General features: G+C 40.1%; 1 protein-coding gene across 3 annotated transcripts in view; it reads right to left on the reverse strand.

Annotated features, from left to right (window-relative positions):
* Positions 1-1,553: 1,553 nt before the first annotated feature.
* asic2 (acid-sensing (proton-gated) ion channel 2) overlaps positions 1,554-16,356 on the reverse strand; it is a 394,348-nt gene continuing 379,545 nt past the window's right edge. For all 3 annotated transcript variants that reach the window (XM_063472341.1, XM_063472342.1, XM_063472340.1), the window contains 7 exons: positions 14,555-14,705; positions 14,160-14,216; positions 8,533-8,686; positions 7,350-7,441; positions 6,061-6,140; positions 5,343-5,411; positions 1,554-3,633 (listed from right to left, as the gene is read on the reverse strand). In XM_063472341.1, the coding sequence (XP_063328411.1) occupies positions 3,532-3,633; positions 5,343-5,411; positions 6,061-6,140; positions 7,350-7,441; positions 8,533-8,686; positions 14,160-14,216; positions 14,555-14,705 (705 nt within the window). In that variant the 3' untranslated portion in view covers positions 1,554-3,531. The remainder of the gene's footprint in view (positions 3,634-5,342; positions 5,412-6,060; positions 6,141-7,349; positions 7,442-8,532; positions 8,687-14,159; positions 14,217-14,554; positions 14,706-16,356) is intronic.

The following is a 16,356-nucleotide window of genomic DNA, read 5'->3' on the forward strand; positions in this document are numbered from 1 at the left end:
TGCCAGCCAAGAAGAAGAAGAAGAAGCTGTGAGCCAGGAGGGAGGGGGTGAGTGAGTGAGTGATTCCTAACAGGAAGGGAGGGGGTGAGTGAGTGAGTCAGTGATTCGTTCAACTCGTTTGAGCTGTGAGCCAGGAGGGAGGGGGTGAGTGAGTGAGTGATTCGCCTTACGCTATGATTCAGCACAGCAAGGGAGGGGGTGAGTGATTCAGTGATTCGTTCAACTCGTTTGAGCTGTGAGCCAGGAGGAAGGGGGTTAGTGAGTCCTGAGTGATTCGCTTATGCTATGATTCAGCACAGCAAGGGAGGGGGTGAGTAACTCAAATGTGCTGTTAGCATGCTATCTGAGCGATGCTACTGTGAACCTAGGAGCTATTGTCTTGATGTGAGCTAGAAGCTCACCCTGAGTAGAAAAAACCCTGAGTAGAACTCGTTTGAGCTGTGAGCCAGGAGGGAGGGGGTGAGTGAGTGAGTGATTCGCCTTACGCTATGATTCAGCACAGCAAGGGAGGGGGTGAGTGATTCAGTGATTCGTTCAACTCGTTTGAGCTGTGAGCCAAGGGTTTTTTCTTGTTTGAGTAGAACTCAGGGTTTTTTCTTCCAGTTCAGAGCAGGAATGTTTTTGTTAATAAACTGGCTGTTGTTTTTTAATTATAAGCTAGATATATTTCTACTAATGGAATTAGTTTGCTAACAGCAACAGGGATGAGTCAGTGAGTCAGTTGCGCTTGTGAATCATGATTCACGAGTCAGTAAAGTGATTCTCGAGTATTGAACGATTCGTTCACGATTTGAACATCACTAGTCTACACAGCTCTTATTATCCAAAACTTTGGATCAGAGTGAGAAATTTCAAAGAAAAATGGATGTTTCAACACGATATTTAGTACAAATATGTTTGTTTGTCTTGATTTTTTTGTTTTTTACCACTTTCGTTCCTAACCTTAACCAATAACCATGTCAGTAATTTGGTATGATCTTTATGTCTTAATGTTCTAACCTTCTTATCAGCCCTCTGCGAACGCATTTTGCTTAAGGCTAATTGTTAGCATGCTAACAAGTTAAACTAAAGTGAGGATCCTGTAAGGATCCTGTAAGGATCTACATGTAAGCAATCAGAGAACTGCTATTTCCATCCGCAATAATTTATAACTGCCCATTTTCCAGGACCTCCCCACCCTATAATATGCAGAAATTAAAGGCATAGGACATTTAAAACCCCAGCACAGAACAAAGAAGGCATCAGTGACAGCATATATGACATCGATTAACTCAGGAATAGTAGTAAGAGAAGGATCTGGTGCGTATGTGGGTTGCAAAGCGGCTTACAGAGATGTAACACCATTATTTCAGCTGAGGTTGCAGATGCCTGAACTAAAACTATCCTCAGTTTTCATTCCCAGCAACTCTTCTTCTGATCCTCTGTTTCCTGCTTGATGCCCTTGTAAAACACATTAAGTGTCCTTGCTGTTCACCGGTGATACACAAACAGGCTTGTCTTGCTCATCCGTACCACAAAAACACCCCAGCCGCTGCAAAACAATGTTTTCATTTAATCATTTCACATTAAAAACACACACTGTATGCTGCATCACAAAATGAGAAAACGCTGTCCTCCAATAACAACTGAAGCTGACGTAGACAGAAGAAACAGCCAGTGTCGGTGCCGGCGAGAGAAGAGAGACACATTTATGTTCCCCCCTGCAGGGTAGCTGAGGACTGTGTTCGTCTGAAGCCACAACATGAGATAGTACACACAGACAGCAGGTTGAGCCACAGATGGGAAATCATAATTCAAACAGTCTAACAAAGCACTTGAATTCATTCCTACCTGTAATGTACATTACCATGATGACAGAGACCATGCCAGGATGATCATGGGCTAGAAATGTAAAAAAAACAAAACAAACAAACCCCAAAAAACTCAGATACACTAAATCTTCCGAGTAGTATCACAAAAGCTTTTGGTGTGAAGCCACGATGTACTATGTAACGGTTGCTTTTGAGTACACTCAAGGTTCAGCTAAACCTGTACTGAAAAGCATGGGTCTTTCATTTTTAGCACGACATTCAACTACCTCAATAACATACTGGCCTACTTAGAACTGCTGAATGAGTAATATTCTTAAAGAAACGTGACATATATGCAGTCAATTGTGGACCTAGAGTTGACGTTTCACCAAAGTTCTTTTAAATAAGATTTGCTTCAGGCATCTCTGCGTGGTACCCGTTTTTATGAAAGCCATAGAGAGAAAATAAAACACAATTATTTACACCATAACACAGCAGACCCTGTATCCTAACAAACATCCTGGCCAAACACTCCTCATGGTGCTTTTGTAATCATTTTTATAATCATGAAAATGGTTTAAAATTGTTAAGCTTGGGGATTTCTTTTGGCCGAGGACAAAACGATGCCATTCTTGATAAAATGGTAATAGCTGTCCAAAATTTCACCCTGACATTCTCTTAATGAAATAATGGTTTAACAACTCCCTGGCCGTATTCATTTACTGCAGTGTTTTGTACAAGGCTTGCTGTCTGGCAGGCAAATAAATCCTCTGGTGAAGTGCAGCAGCCAGAAGCAAGTCCTTTATTCACATAAATTAAATGTAAGCATACGGCATCCTTTTAAAGATGCTTGTAAAGAAGGGCTTAGCACTGCACGCAACGAACTTGCCTTCGAGTAAACTCGTTAAACAGAAACTGAAAGGTGAAAAGAATATGCAAAATGTGGGCTCCAAAATGTTCACACTGTTTTCAATAAACAAAGCAAAAAATATTAAGTTTTTTTCTCTCTCACCAACTTCACCAACTCCTTCTACTACAAAGATAATTAGCTGCATGTTGTAAGAAATGATAAACTGCTCATTAGAATAGATTTCAGAGACGGTTTGGTCACACCTGAACTATGATTTTAAACAACCATACGTTCAATCTGTACATTCGAAGTTCAATGTCTCACCTGGGCCCTTGTTACAGGCCTGTGCTGCAGATGGGGGGCGGGGCAAATGGCACACATATAGAGTAAAGCAACACTGCAGTCCAACGTATGCATCAGCAAAGAGAGCAAGAGAGATCGACGCATGCAGTTTGGACAGTCGAAACCAATTTTTGTACAGTTCGTTTGGCAGTGAGCAACATATTTGTGTTATTTTACATAAATATGCTGCACAGGGATGAGTCCCCTTTATGGGTTATTGTCCCACCCAGTCACATGTTTTGTGTGTGCGTGCATGTGGAGACTCAGACCCCACTGCGGGTTTGGCACAGCAGAGGCCACCCTCCCATTGCAGGGTGACAAAAAGTGCTGATAAGTCCAGCTGACAGCTCCTTCATCCCCATTAGTGCTTCAGACGGGGGGAGGGGTGTGACAGAGCAAAGCGCTGTCCTTAGACCAACCAGTGTTCTTGTCCTTATCTCCTCCCCTCCCTTTTTAAGGTCCTGCAGGATGCCGTAGCGAAGGATGTAGCGCCACCTAGTGGAGGCAGCCACTGGATATGTGTTGCTCTGAGGGGAAGGGAGACGGGCTTCAGCAGGCAATCTCCTCCAGGGTGCCCAGCGTTGTCTGCAAGGGGACAGTCACGGTGTGGCTGATGGACTCTGAGTGGTTTGCCACAGGGTCACAGGAACTCTGGGAAAAAGAATGAAAGGCCAAGGGCTAGGTCACATTATAAAGCGGCAAGATCATACAGCTCGTATTTAGAATGACCAAACTTCCACCTGAACTCTGAAAACTGAATTAGTATAAGTATGCAAGGTCTGATCTAAAGGTTTTTACTTTACCAATAAGACGCACAAACCCTCACTGGCTTTAATGTGTTTTCATTTCCTTAATCTGAATTCAGGAAAACAAAACAAATGATAAATCTGAGGTTATTGTACTCGGCCCTAAAAATCTTAGAAACATGGTGTCTAACCTAATACTAACTCAGGATAAAAACAATTAGTGATGCTATGAAAAGTTGCTTACTGCATTTATTACTTAGGCTGGACTATTGTAAATATCAAGTTGTTCTAAAAGCTCCCTCAAAAGCCTTTAGTTGATCCAGAACGCTGCAGCGAGAGTACCGATAGGGACTAGAAAGAGAGAGCATATTTCCCCTATACTGGCTTCGCTTCATTGGCTCCCTGTTAGTTCAGAATCAAATTTAAAACCCTTCTTCTCACATTCAAGGTCTTGAATAATCATGTGCTAGCTTATCTTGAAGTCCTCATAGTACCATATCACCCCAACAGAGTATGTTGCTCTCTTTAAAAATAGATTGGGAGGGCTCCCAGTTTGGATTTGGGAGACAGATACCTTCTCTACATTTAAGAGTAGACTTGAAACGTTCTATTGTGATAAAGCTTATAGCTACGGCTGGATCAGGTGACTCTGAACCCTCCCTTAGACACGATGTAATGCACCTAGGCTGCTGGGAAATTTGCATGATGCACTGAGAAGTTTTTCTTCACTCACCACTTTTCATTTATTGTGCATTTATATACTACTTTGCATTTACTCATTAGCTATCATTAAAGTCTGGCTCTCTTCTATAGTATGTATTTTGTCCTGTCTCTCTCTGCTCTCTACTCTTTCCATCATCCCCAACTGAGTGTAGTAGATGGCTGCCCCCTCCTGAGCCTGGTTCTTCTGGAGGTTTTTTTTTCCCATGTAATGAACCCTCTTGCTGTGAGGGAAAAAAGTGCTAACCTCTGCACTCACATAACTGGGAGTGCTAACCAGTAGACCAGCTAATTATTCCCTTATTAAAACTGAAACTCAGTCATGACTGGATAACTTTGTTAGCATAAGAGATATGCATATACACATGAGCGATTTTTTCAGTTTTAATAAAGTGCAGCAAAACAAACAATAATAAATACACAAAAACTAAATAATAATAATAATAATAACAATAAAATCAATTAGCAAACAAAAAGTAATGTCTAATAAGCTGCTACTAAAAGCTGATAATTCTCACTGACTACTCTGCAGATATCCTCCTTTAAATTTATATTAAATTAGGGCACAGTTTGACAGTTCTGTCCATCAACATTATGGTACTCCTTATACTGTCGCTGACATTAGTAACACTAAAGACAGTGGTTGTTGCTGCTTGGTTTCATCAAGACATCTCTTTTGGAGCTAAGCTTTCCTGCCAAATTGCCATGACATGGTCAGAACACAGTCTTAGTCTTGCTTGGGTGCCCTTTCTACATGCTTGTGTGGAGGAGCAGGAATAGGGCATGGATATGCATGATCAGAGTGAGTGAAATTATACCAAATTTACATGCTCCACTTCCAAAGAGCTCTCAGTGAAGTTGACTAACAAGAAAAAGTGTAAAGGTCGCTCTTACCACGTCCTCTCCATGACTCTCCTCCTCCTCCTCTCTGCTTAGTAAGTCCAGTAGTCTGTCTTTCACCACCTGCAGATCAGAAAATAAAAATCAGAAACACTTAATTCCGACTGTTAGAGAAGATCTCTGAGAGCTCTTCTTGTAATTACTGACTGTAAAGAAACATTTGGTTTCAAGGTAAAAACGTAATTAGGTGGGAAATGTGGCAACAAAGTACGACATTACAATAAGCTCAGCGTGAAAGCAACAGCTTTCATGTTGAAAGAAGTTGCTTTAGAAATGCTTATGTCAGCGACATGAGGCCTTCTTATCCCCATAACTCCTTTATGGTCATTAAAATGAAGGAAAAATTCTTCAAAATTACTTTTTCTGTGTATTTGTAAAACCCTAGGGGAGGCGAAGACTATTATGTGCTTATCAGAACCCCGCGAAGCTGAAAGCAGCATGAGAAGCTCAAATAAAAGGCGCACAATAGAGTAAAGGTAATGGAAAAGTATCATCCCACAGTCCTTTATCTCACCCAGAACCAGAGTAAATTTAGCTTTTTATGTGCTTTTTGTATCTGTGACATTGATTCTGTTGTCACCATTCACGGTCAGGGCTCTACCAAAAATCAAAAAACCAAGAATCATTAAACTCTATTGAGAGCAGGGCTGGTGTTCAGGATTTATTAGTCATTTCAACAGGTATATATGACAGTAAGAAATTTGAAACAGACCTCATACGCGTAGTCAAACAGCTCTAAGATGGTGAGGATGCTGGCTCCAATGAACAAACCCATCTGGCCACCAATATCACCTGTGGAAGGACAGAAGTACAGTACAGACACACCAAGAGAAATACAAAGCGAAGACACTCTTTTGTTTTTCTGGAAAGATCTTTGTGTCATGGTCAGGAGGAAAGACTTGATTTGATTTACTTGCAACACGTAGGCACAGATAACGGGGACAGACAGGCAGAAAGAGAGACATTTTTTTTTCATGGTGAAAACAGCCTGGTGTTATAAATTGCAAGAGGCGTGTTGCTACTGGTGAAATAAAAGATGTGACCCAGAAAGTCCAGCCACACTGACAGATCCATGGGTTTGATGGCTCATCAGATGGTGCTGCAGTTTGTTGGACCAAACTGAGACAAAAGATATGTTAGGTCTTGAAAGGTCATTAAAATGACTACAAAATTGCACTTTTTAGTGCATTTATTGCCTTTTAGAAAGTAGAAAAAGTAGAAAGGGATCATTTAATTTGGAAATAGTCTATCAGAAAGCTCTGCACCAATTCTGAAGCTGCTCAGGAGGAAAAAGGAAACACAGCAGGGAGTGATAGGACACCTAAACAAAATGCAGGGCATGAACCACAGTGCTAAGTATTAATGCCGACTTTATTGCTCTCTAAAACAGGTCTGCTATCCGTCTGCATCTAATATTGCTTTGGCACATAAGGGCAGTGATGCTGTCTGTGACGTCAGCAGCATCTGACTGAACGGCCATATTTGACATGGTTTATTTTTCTTTGGTAGTTTTGACACCAGAATCCCAGAACATCTCAAACCATCACAGCTCGTCTCAAAGCCACTGGCGTTCATAAACTATATAATATGAAAACATAAACAACTTTACTGAGCTTTTTGTGTTCAATCTCTAATAAGGAAACATGGAGATTATTAATGGGTAAATTTATGAGGTATGTTGGAATTATCTTTTTAAGACAAGATGCTCCATTACCAATAAGTAATGAGTAATTTAGCTACGGCTAACATCCTTTATATAAGAAATAGAAATAAATCTCAAAAATACAGTAACCTTACAAAAGCAACATTTTTTATAACTTAAGTATGAATCAAGTAAACAGTATAATCTATGAAAAATGCTCATGAATAAAGATAAATAAGATAAATCACACTTTTAAGACTTGTACATAAAACAAACATCAAGATTTTATACATGCGTTCTGTTTGTTTTCCATATGGGATCCAGGTTTGGAAATCAAGGTAATCAATGAGCACACCTACCCAGCAAGCCTGCCACCTCATAGGCTTTCTTCTGCTCGATGGTCTCGTAGTTCAAAGCTTCAAAGAACACATCCAACACCAAGATGTTGTCTCTGTAAAAGGTAACAGAAGGTTCATTTATTTTTCCTAATAAAACCCCACTTCAGGTAAAAACTTCAGTTAATAATAGTTCATTCATTTCAAGAGTGACTAGAGGAAAAACAACTTGCTTGCTACCTTAATTCAGCTTTCAACGATCCCTGTTATCTACAACCTTTATTTAAAGCAAGAACAGAGAAAAGGCCAAGTGGTTTGCACGGGTAATTGGCAGGGAGAAACTGCTGAACCTCTTTACAAGCAGAGTTTGGTTTTCTCCTTTTTTTTGTCTGTCTCCCCTTCAAATGATCAATTCATAGACACAGTAAGCTCAACTCCTTTTTTATTCAGTTGTAAAATGTCTGTACGAGTAAACAAAGTGAACAGTTCTAATTAATCAACAAAAGCACATTAGTACTCACTAAACTGGGTTTAATTAAGGTTAAAGATAACTACAAATTATAAACTGTACCACAGGATCAGTGATAAGTGTAGGAATTTTGTATCTGCAAGCCATCATGCTTTAAAAGAAGTTTGTGTGTTTATTTTTTTCTCGGAAAAACTCCTCCTGCACGATCAGTAGTGCTGAGCAACCAAACTTGGCTAACAAAGAACACCCCAGGTCTCTGAAGGTTCTCATCTATATTAGATATCATCATGGCATCATGTTGCCTTGCACCAAATGGCACGTTTTCATCGTTCACAAACCCAAAACAACTTACATTATTTTCATTTTATGATAATAACATCTAATTTATATTCACAAATCCTCAATTATGCACAACATATTCTGAAATCATCAGGTTGCTTGGCAACCACCTACCAATGAACTAAAATTACCTGTTTTTTTGCCTTTATGCACTTTCAACTACATATCACACCTTATTCTGTCGACATCTGCAAAAGCTGAATTATACACTATAACATCATCATGTTGCCTAACAACACCATGGTAACGGGCTACAATGGCCTATGTTTTGTGTCTATAACACCTTATACATGCATAGTGTCATTTCCAACAGCAATAACAGGACAAACTGTAGCATGGTTATGTACTAATTACTATAATATAGCAGGTACAGAATGATAAGGAGAGTTATCTACTCACGTGATGTACTTCTCTGACTTGTTGAACTTTTTCTGCAGGTAGCGGGCTGAAGTCTTGCTGGGGATTTTGACCATGGATAACTCTTTGTTGTAGCGGGTCATGTTGCATGGCGTCCTGCACATGCAGTTACTGCTTTCCACAGCAGACAGTTTAGCTTCATAAAGATGTGGTTATGGAGATGGGGGGAGTGTATTTAAATTTGAGATTTTAAAAAAGGAACAAAATGACGGAGGATGGGATGAGCATGATTGACACAAGAAAAAAACATTAGATTCCAATTCCAGACATAGTCGGAAATCCAATCTGAAGGCAGCAAATGGAGCAAACTGGCTCATATCTACCTGAACAGTGTTTTCATAAAGAGTTTCATAAAGTATTGATTGTGGGTGTGAGGCTCCTGATGTGTTTTTGAATATTAAGCTGACAATCTCCGCATTTTTTTAAGCCCTTCATCCCACAGGCAATTCATATCAAACTGGCAAAAACGACTCATCCCATTTCTTTAAAGAACCTTTGCCCAGACTGAACTGGTGTAATAATAAATTTCAATAAAAATGTCCAGGAAGTGAGTCATCTGCACAAAGCGGTCGATATATTAATCTAATATTGTATGAGAAAATCAACTCACCGTTGAGACTACAGAATATATATCTCTTATTACAAAATATAATAAAAGACTAAAAGAATGTCTATACTATAGGAATTGTCCCCTGGGATTGCAAACCCTTTTCTTTGCCCTGCTCAGAGGATAGTGCTTTCTGGGATTTTTAGTGGGGCTTACTGTCCTTTCTCAGTTATCTAAAGGTGAGTGGCCACAAAAGTTCATAAAAACTGTTTGCTTATATTAAGGTATAGAGCAGTAACTGACTGCAAATACATCTAGACTTGGGCCCAAATGCTTTTTTTAACCACTGAGAGCAAGAATAGTGGACAGTGAGCAGCACAGAGAACGAAGAGTGGGAGCAGCATTTGTGCAGACAAACAATGAATCAGAGAAATAAACTAGTTTGCTTGTTTCACTAAAGTGATGTTCTGAAGGACAAATAAACCCACCCACACCTCCACATAACCCCATTTTTGTGTATGAAGTTTAAGCTTATCCAGTCCACACTCTGCTCTCAACTGTAGAAGCATCAAAAACAGCAGTTCCCTCAGTGTCCACCTGAAGCTCCAGAACTCAATTCCTGATGTTAAAATGCTTAAAATGATGTTTAACGTCACAGAAGAAGAAGAAAAAAACAAAAAACAAACATGGTTACAGCCTAATACAAAAACAGTTTTTGTCTCTACCTCTTCATAGGAACATACAGAGTGATTTTGAAACTCACCCTTTTTAACCCTTTTAAACTTAATGCCAACTCAGGCAGCTGTAGCTGATATCTTTACAGGCACTAAACTGGATCTCTAGATTGTGCTTTTGAAGCTTTTTCTGGATGATTATCTGGATATCTGGATGTATTGTATTTGGAAGTATTGTATTTATAGTATTTTTTTTTTTTTACTTTGATACTTAGTAGTTGGCAGGATCTGTATCTATACGATGCACCCACATTGTTCACTGATGTAGCCTGCTAACCCGTCATTCTAATGTTAACTGATAAATTCACCCTTTCATTTAAATGTGACCACTTCTGACTACACATTATTGTGGTACTGATACACATTTTTACTTTTTTAATAGTTACTATAGTTTTACACTCCATCCAACTGCAAACAAACAAACAAAATTATTTGACTGACGACCTTTACTATTCTTTTCCTTGCTCGTCTGGCATTATTATAACTAAAATTAGAGGTCACACGTGCTGTACGTACAAACACCGGCATAGAAATCAGCATAAACGGCTGCCCACATTTAAAAAGTTCTATTGTGTCACGTGGATGTTTACTCAATCAAGCCCTAACGAAAGTGAATGTCATAATTAGTGTCACAGAGGAGAAATTATAAAGCATCAAACATAACCATGTGCTCTGTGATACACCCTTTACCCTGACGGGGACAAAGTCCTGATGCAGAAACATCAAGCTCTAGTCTGCCAAAGCTTCTGCTTTGGCAGACTCGGAGGAAAAAGTACTTGAATACACCGAATGAGTTTGTGTGAAGTCCACAGCCTCCTATATAACACCGACTCTCTCAAGAGTGATGGTAATATCAAGCAATGTTTTTTCAAATAAAAGGTTCTCGGGTACTGAGACTGCTCACCCATCACTCTCTTAAAGTCAGATTTTCTAAAATTGTTTAAATAGAGCTCATTGAATTTTGCCAGAGATTACTGAGCTCTTTTTCCCACAATGAAAAAACTTCTCTTTTCAGAGCTAAAAATCCTGGGAGTTAAAAAAAACTGTCAGAATGGAAACGAAAGCAGAAGTTAACACAATCAGACCTTTTTTCTGACCAAGGCAGCGCTGTGGCAGGCCCGCAGATCACAGAGCAGGAGGCAGATATTCCCCACGGTGCACTAATAGCTGGCGGGACCACACAGTCACGTAATTGCAAGAGGAAATTCAATATGGCTTCACAGTGGTCTCTTATTCTTATTCAAATGAGACGTTATTGGATACATGAGAGCAAGGCCTCATGCATTCGAATGATTGATTTCTTTGTCTAAGCCTATAACCTTTGTCCAGCTTCTCCACTCTTTTTCTCGTGCACATTTTAATCTAAAACGCCAAATTACCATAATGCATTTCCTTCTGATAAATTTCATAATTTTCATAATGCTAGCATTAACAGCTAGTTATACATTACCTGACAAAAACTACGAACACGCTGCTTATGAAGCAGCTACATGAGAAACTGAAGACCATTTCTGCCTGTATTTATAGTTTTAAGCCATCTACATTTCCTCAAAAGCAAAGAAAAGCAAGTTGTTCACAGACAGCAGATGCAACTGTCTCCTATTAAAATATATTTTCAAGGCTACTTCAGGACTTGAGTGACGCAGTTATATGGGTAGAGAAACCCAATCAAACTCTGCTGTGTGAAATCTCCTGTGGTGGGTATAGCAAATTGGCAGTTGGACTTTAAACTTGAATTCATTTGCATTCAATGATCCAAGCTGAGTGAGTGAGTGTGTTGGAATTATGAAAGCCTCACTGTTCCAAAAATGAAGCCAATTACAGAAGAGAGAGTAAAAGAGCTGTCTGGAATATGCACCTAAGCCTTGTACACTCCAGGATCGTACCATGTAACTTGTGCTCTCGAGTGCATGCTAACAAAATATGGGCGAGCTGCACCGAGGGCTCTCGTGGTGTGGGAGTGCTGCGGCTTGGTGCTGATTGCCTCAAAGTTTTGTTGGACTGTTTTGTCTATTCCTTGCTTGCCAGAAATAATTTATGATGAGATGAGAAAGGTGGGGGCTGAGCAGGGAGAAAGCTGTAGGATGAGAGCAAGTATTGCTGATGAACTCCCACTGGCCAGCAGTTGAGGTTGATAAAGGTCATCATTACTCATTGTGCTTCTGAATCTAGTCAATATTCAGTGTATCTATGTACTCGCTCAGTGTTTATGCGCTTTTGTTTACCATAAAAATATATTAGATTTGAATTAACATGGCTATCAGTGGCTTTGGTTAACAGTTTCAGGTGTGCCATGATGTCGTAATTACTAGTCTTTCCCCCCCAGTAACAGTGGAAATGTCTTGCATTGCAAAGGTCTTTGAGTCTTTAAACTGCAATGGGCCAGCGGAAAACCAAGCCAGACATGATGTGCATCAAAGTCACAATTCTTATTGTGTTTGTTCTGTTTCTCAGTTCCTTTCAAGAGGAACTTTTAGCCACATTCCCACTTCCTACATTTTTGTTTTCCCACTGGTCCCCGTTCAACAGGGCACATCCAAAACTCATAACTTTTTTTGCTACAGTTCACAGGTTGAACAACACATAGACAGTGGTGAGCTATAGGGCTTTCTGTGGCATTTTTGCTTGCCGTTCAGTGGGGATGTCAGAAGCGTTAAACTATTAGCAGAAAGATGCTCATGAATCCCTGGCGTATAAAAAAGGCGGCGCACATAATGAATGAGCTGCCATAGGTGCAACCTTGGGTAACATACCAGGGCACCACCATTTCTCTTTTTTTGAAAAAAAAAAAAGAACATGCTGCTGTGTGTCTTGATTCCCCTGCAGCCCTCCACTGACCTGTTTCCCATTTACTCATTTTCTAAGCATCTATTCAGGCCTATGTTTACCTTCTCTGGGCTACACCGTTGCTGTCCTTCACGCTATTTATTCTTGCAACCTAGCTTCCATCATTGTTATCATTTCTTCTGTATGTAGTTCCATCATAGTGAGCTCCAAACACCAAACTTTTTTATGCATTTTCAAAAAGAAGACACATTGAAAAGGGGACAGATGATTTTTTTTCCTAATTAAAAATGGGCTTTTCACCACCACAAGCATTAGATTGTTGTTGTTGCATAGACTGTGTTTAGTCAGATGTTGTATAATTGTCCTTCTTTTCTCTTGTCACTGTGTTTACATGCATTTATGCATACACTCAGAGAAGGCCTTTGCTACTGTATGTGAAAAGATAATTACCAAGTGTCTGTCCTCATCTTCCTTACTGATGCATTCACTCTCTCAGGTACAACGTGGGGACTTAAAGTTCAGTGTATAGTTACATTAGCTATGCAGTAGACTTTTTAACAGTGCTGCCAGGTTGGTTAGCTGCTGTAGTTTTATATTCCTTAAAGTTTTTTATTTAGGTGTTGTGCGTGCCCTAGATTTTCAATGAACTTGCTACACATAAGCTCCACCTCTAGCCTAAACTGAACTCTAACACTGCAGTCCCTGTCTTGCTAGCACACCCTAACATGACAATCATATATAGGAAACGGGATGAGAAAACACCTTATGATCCAGCAGGCTTGAAAGGCTATCACTTTTCATGAAATTTAATCTAGATAAAATCACAAAAAATCAATACTGCCTGGCTTGTGTGTCAATTTGGTAAGATATCAGACAGATGTATTTGCAGAAGCATTTTCATAGGAAGTCAAAACAAACAAGCCGTTGGATGAGCCTACACTTAATAAAACTGGCAAAGTTAATATAAAATCTTGACTCTGAAAAAGTGAGCCAGGCCTGTCAGAACTTTTTACATGGCTGTGTCTTTTAGCTCAATGCAGGAAATATGACGCATTATCTTTCTGACCATCCAGGCATTAAATTGAACTCTGCAGTCCCTGTCCGCTCTGATGGTGGTTACAGACTTGATGAGCCCTTCACGCACAAGGGGAAATATTAAGATGACTCCTCTTGATTAATTTAAAAACTTCATAAGTGACACATACACTTACAGTATAATAGACAGAAACTTTTGACGCCTTAGTAGAAGAGCAGCATTGTGTCTGCAGAGCCTATGTTCTCTTACAAGCAGGATGCACAGTGTGACAGTGGCAATCAGTTGTTGTCCATGTGTTTTACCACATTACTCTTAACCTGAGCTATTTCCCTTTTAAAATTCTCTCCAGTGTTGCTCACTTTTAAATCAGGTTTAGCATTAAAGCTCTGTGTCAACAGAAAAAAATAATCCTAATCCTTTGCTGAGGCAAAAATCATATGTAAACCAGCATAGGCTACATGTGTATCATCTTGAATCCCGAGTGTGTGTATCCAAACAGACTTACCAAGGGCAGGCTCAGCACAGTCCTTGTACTGCTCAGGTGTGCAGTACGAAGCATCTCCTAGGAGCAGTTTAAATAAGACACATTAGAGGAGGTGTTGACCCAGTGGTGTTTAAACATTAAGTTCTTGAAACACTCGCACCATAAACACATAGATGAATGAATCAATCTGCAAGGCACAGCACCTTTTTCCCTGCCAGACACATAATCCCAGGGCTTTTTAAATGCCAACACCTGATCCAGCATTGACTTATCATATCATTATGAGGCCTCTCAATGGAGTTAAAACTCATAAAACCATGCTGAAAACTCTTGCTGATGAATGCGTGCTCAATACCGCATCACCTCTACTTTGATGTTTTTCTGCCCAATCCTGTCAGAACAGCACGGGAGCTTACCAGGCATGTGCACCATCCTGCAGTTGCAATTCTCCACTATGTAGCGTGTTTCACAGTCGATCCTGCAGGCAGTTACACTGTAGACCTGGAAAAAGCCCGACTCCAGAGCTTTCGACTCACACTCGCCCCATGGGGGAGGCAGGTAGGTCAGCTACAGGTAAGAAATAAAGTGAAGGTTGGTTAAGGATGGATGTCTTTGGAGGCCTGTGGTATTACATAGTAATAATACATATAATGATGTAGACAAAGAACTAAGAAAGAAAAGGACCTACATCTATTTATAGATTTTTATTGACATTTCTATTGTGCCTGTATGCATCATCAGTTTGAAAATATTCAAGATTTGTATGCTATTTTTTTCAAAGACACTTTCAAAACCTGCAGATACTCAACAACCAACCATGATGCGGTCTGATAGTGACAGCAGCTCTACAAAACACATTCCTCAGCTGCTGAAATCTAGCCAAGTCGGAAAAGCAGAAGAGCCTCGCAACAAACCAGGCAGTGCAGAAAACAATTCAACAGATAGAGTCTGTCTGGGAAAAAAAATCCACAACACCCAGACATGGGAGCACAAAAACTCCAAATGTTCTCCTCCTGCTCCTGCAGCTCTGAGGACTGGGACAACAGATGAGAAACGAGGGACACCGGGCTGAGCAGCGTGGAGGCCCATCTGCTCCACAACAGAGGCAGTGAGGTCCAGCCGTGCACTGTATCCATCACTCACCACCCTCTGCTCCTTAGTTCCCTTCATTGTCATCACAGCGCATCCCAAGAGAAGCAACGTGCTCTGCCAAAAGACCACTTTTTTTTTTTTTTGGATGAGACAAAATGTTACAGCCTGCCAGGTGAAATTTGGCCACAGTCTGCTTGTTAGCGGTGACAGAATTTAAAAACTCTGCCTTGCTATCAGGTAATGTTGTATCTCTGCTTCCAGACAGACCTAATTCTGTAGTTCTGCAGATTCAATCATTTTACCAGCAATTAGAACAATACATTCAAACACAATCCAAACAACAATCTACCATGTTGAATGTTTCATAGCCCAGAAGCCTCTAGCCATTTCTGGGCAGGTAAGAATGTCTCCTGCGATAATTAAACATGTCCTGCATGATGGCTGCAGGAAGCGTGAGCAATGACTACAAACACCCAGGCATTATTAATTTGTTAGAGATTTACAAAAGGTGCCCCTCATCCTTAACCTTTAAAACCACCTTCACACCTCAGCTAATCTTCACTTCTGGCCTAATTAGAGTCAGCTGAGGCTGATTCAAAATCTGATTATTTCTAGTAATCAGATAATCTAAGGTGCTCAATATCACTTTTCACTGCGTTGAGACCTGCTGACCTGATTATGTTTCATCTAATAAGAGCTGAGGCCTGCGCCCCAGTCAAAGTGTTATTAATCAATGTTCCATTCCCCTTGTTATACCCCAGCAATGCAATTAGGCTTTACAACTTAGTCAGCAAAGAAAAAAAAAGTTTACAACAGGGTGGGCTACAATAAATTAGTGCCGGTTGAGTGAGCTGAAAAGCAAATTTGAGAGTTGTGGCTTAAGCCTGACCTCAACAAATCAGAAGCAAGTTCCAAAATTTGCACTTATCCATGTTATTTTTCTTAATTCTAATGCTACCACGGCAAACTGCAGCATAATGACTTTGAGCAATAGAATAATAGTATAATGAAATGTTTTTTTTATCCTTGGGAAGAATGACTGTGACAATGAAGGGGACACCATGCCCTTTTAGCTTCAGCTAAAAGCACACAGTAGGGCGATTTCTGCATCCGGGGAGCTTAAACT

Source organism: Pelmatolapia mariae, linkage group LG4 (genome assembly GCF_036321145.2).
Source record: "Pelmatolapia mariae isolate MD_Pm_ZW linkage group LG4, Pm_UMD_F_2, whole genome shotgun sequence".
Classification (NCBI taxonomy): Eukaryota; Metazoa; Chordata; class Actinopteri; order Cichliformes; family Cichlidae; genus Pelmatolapia; species Pelmatolapia mariae.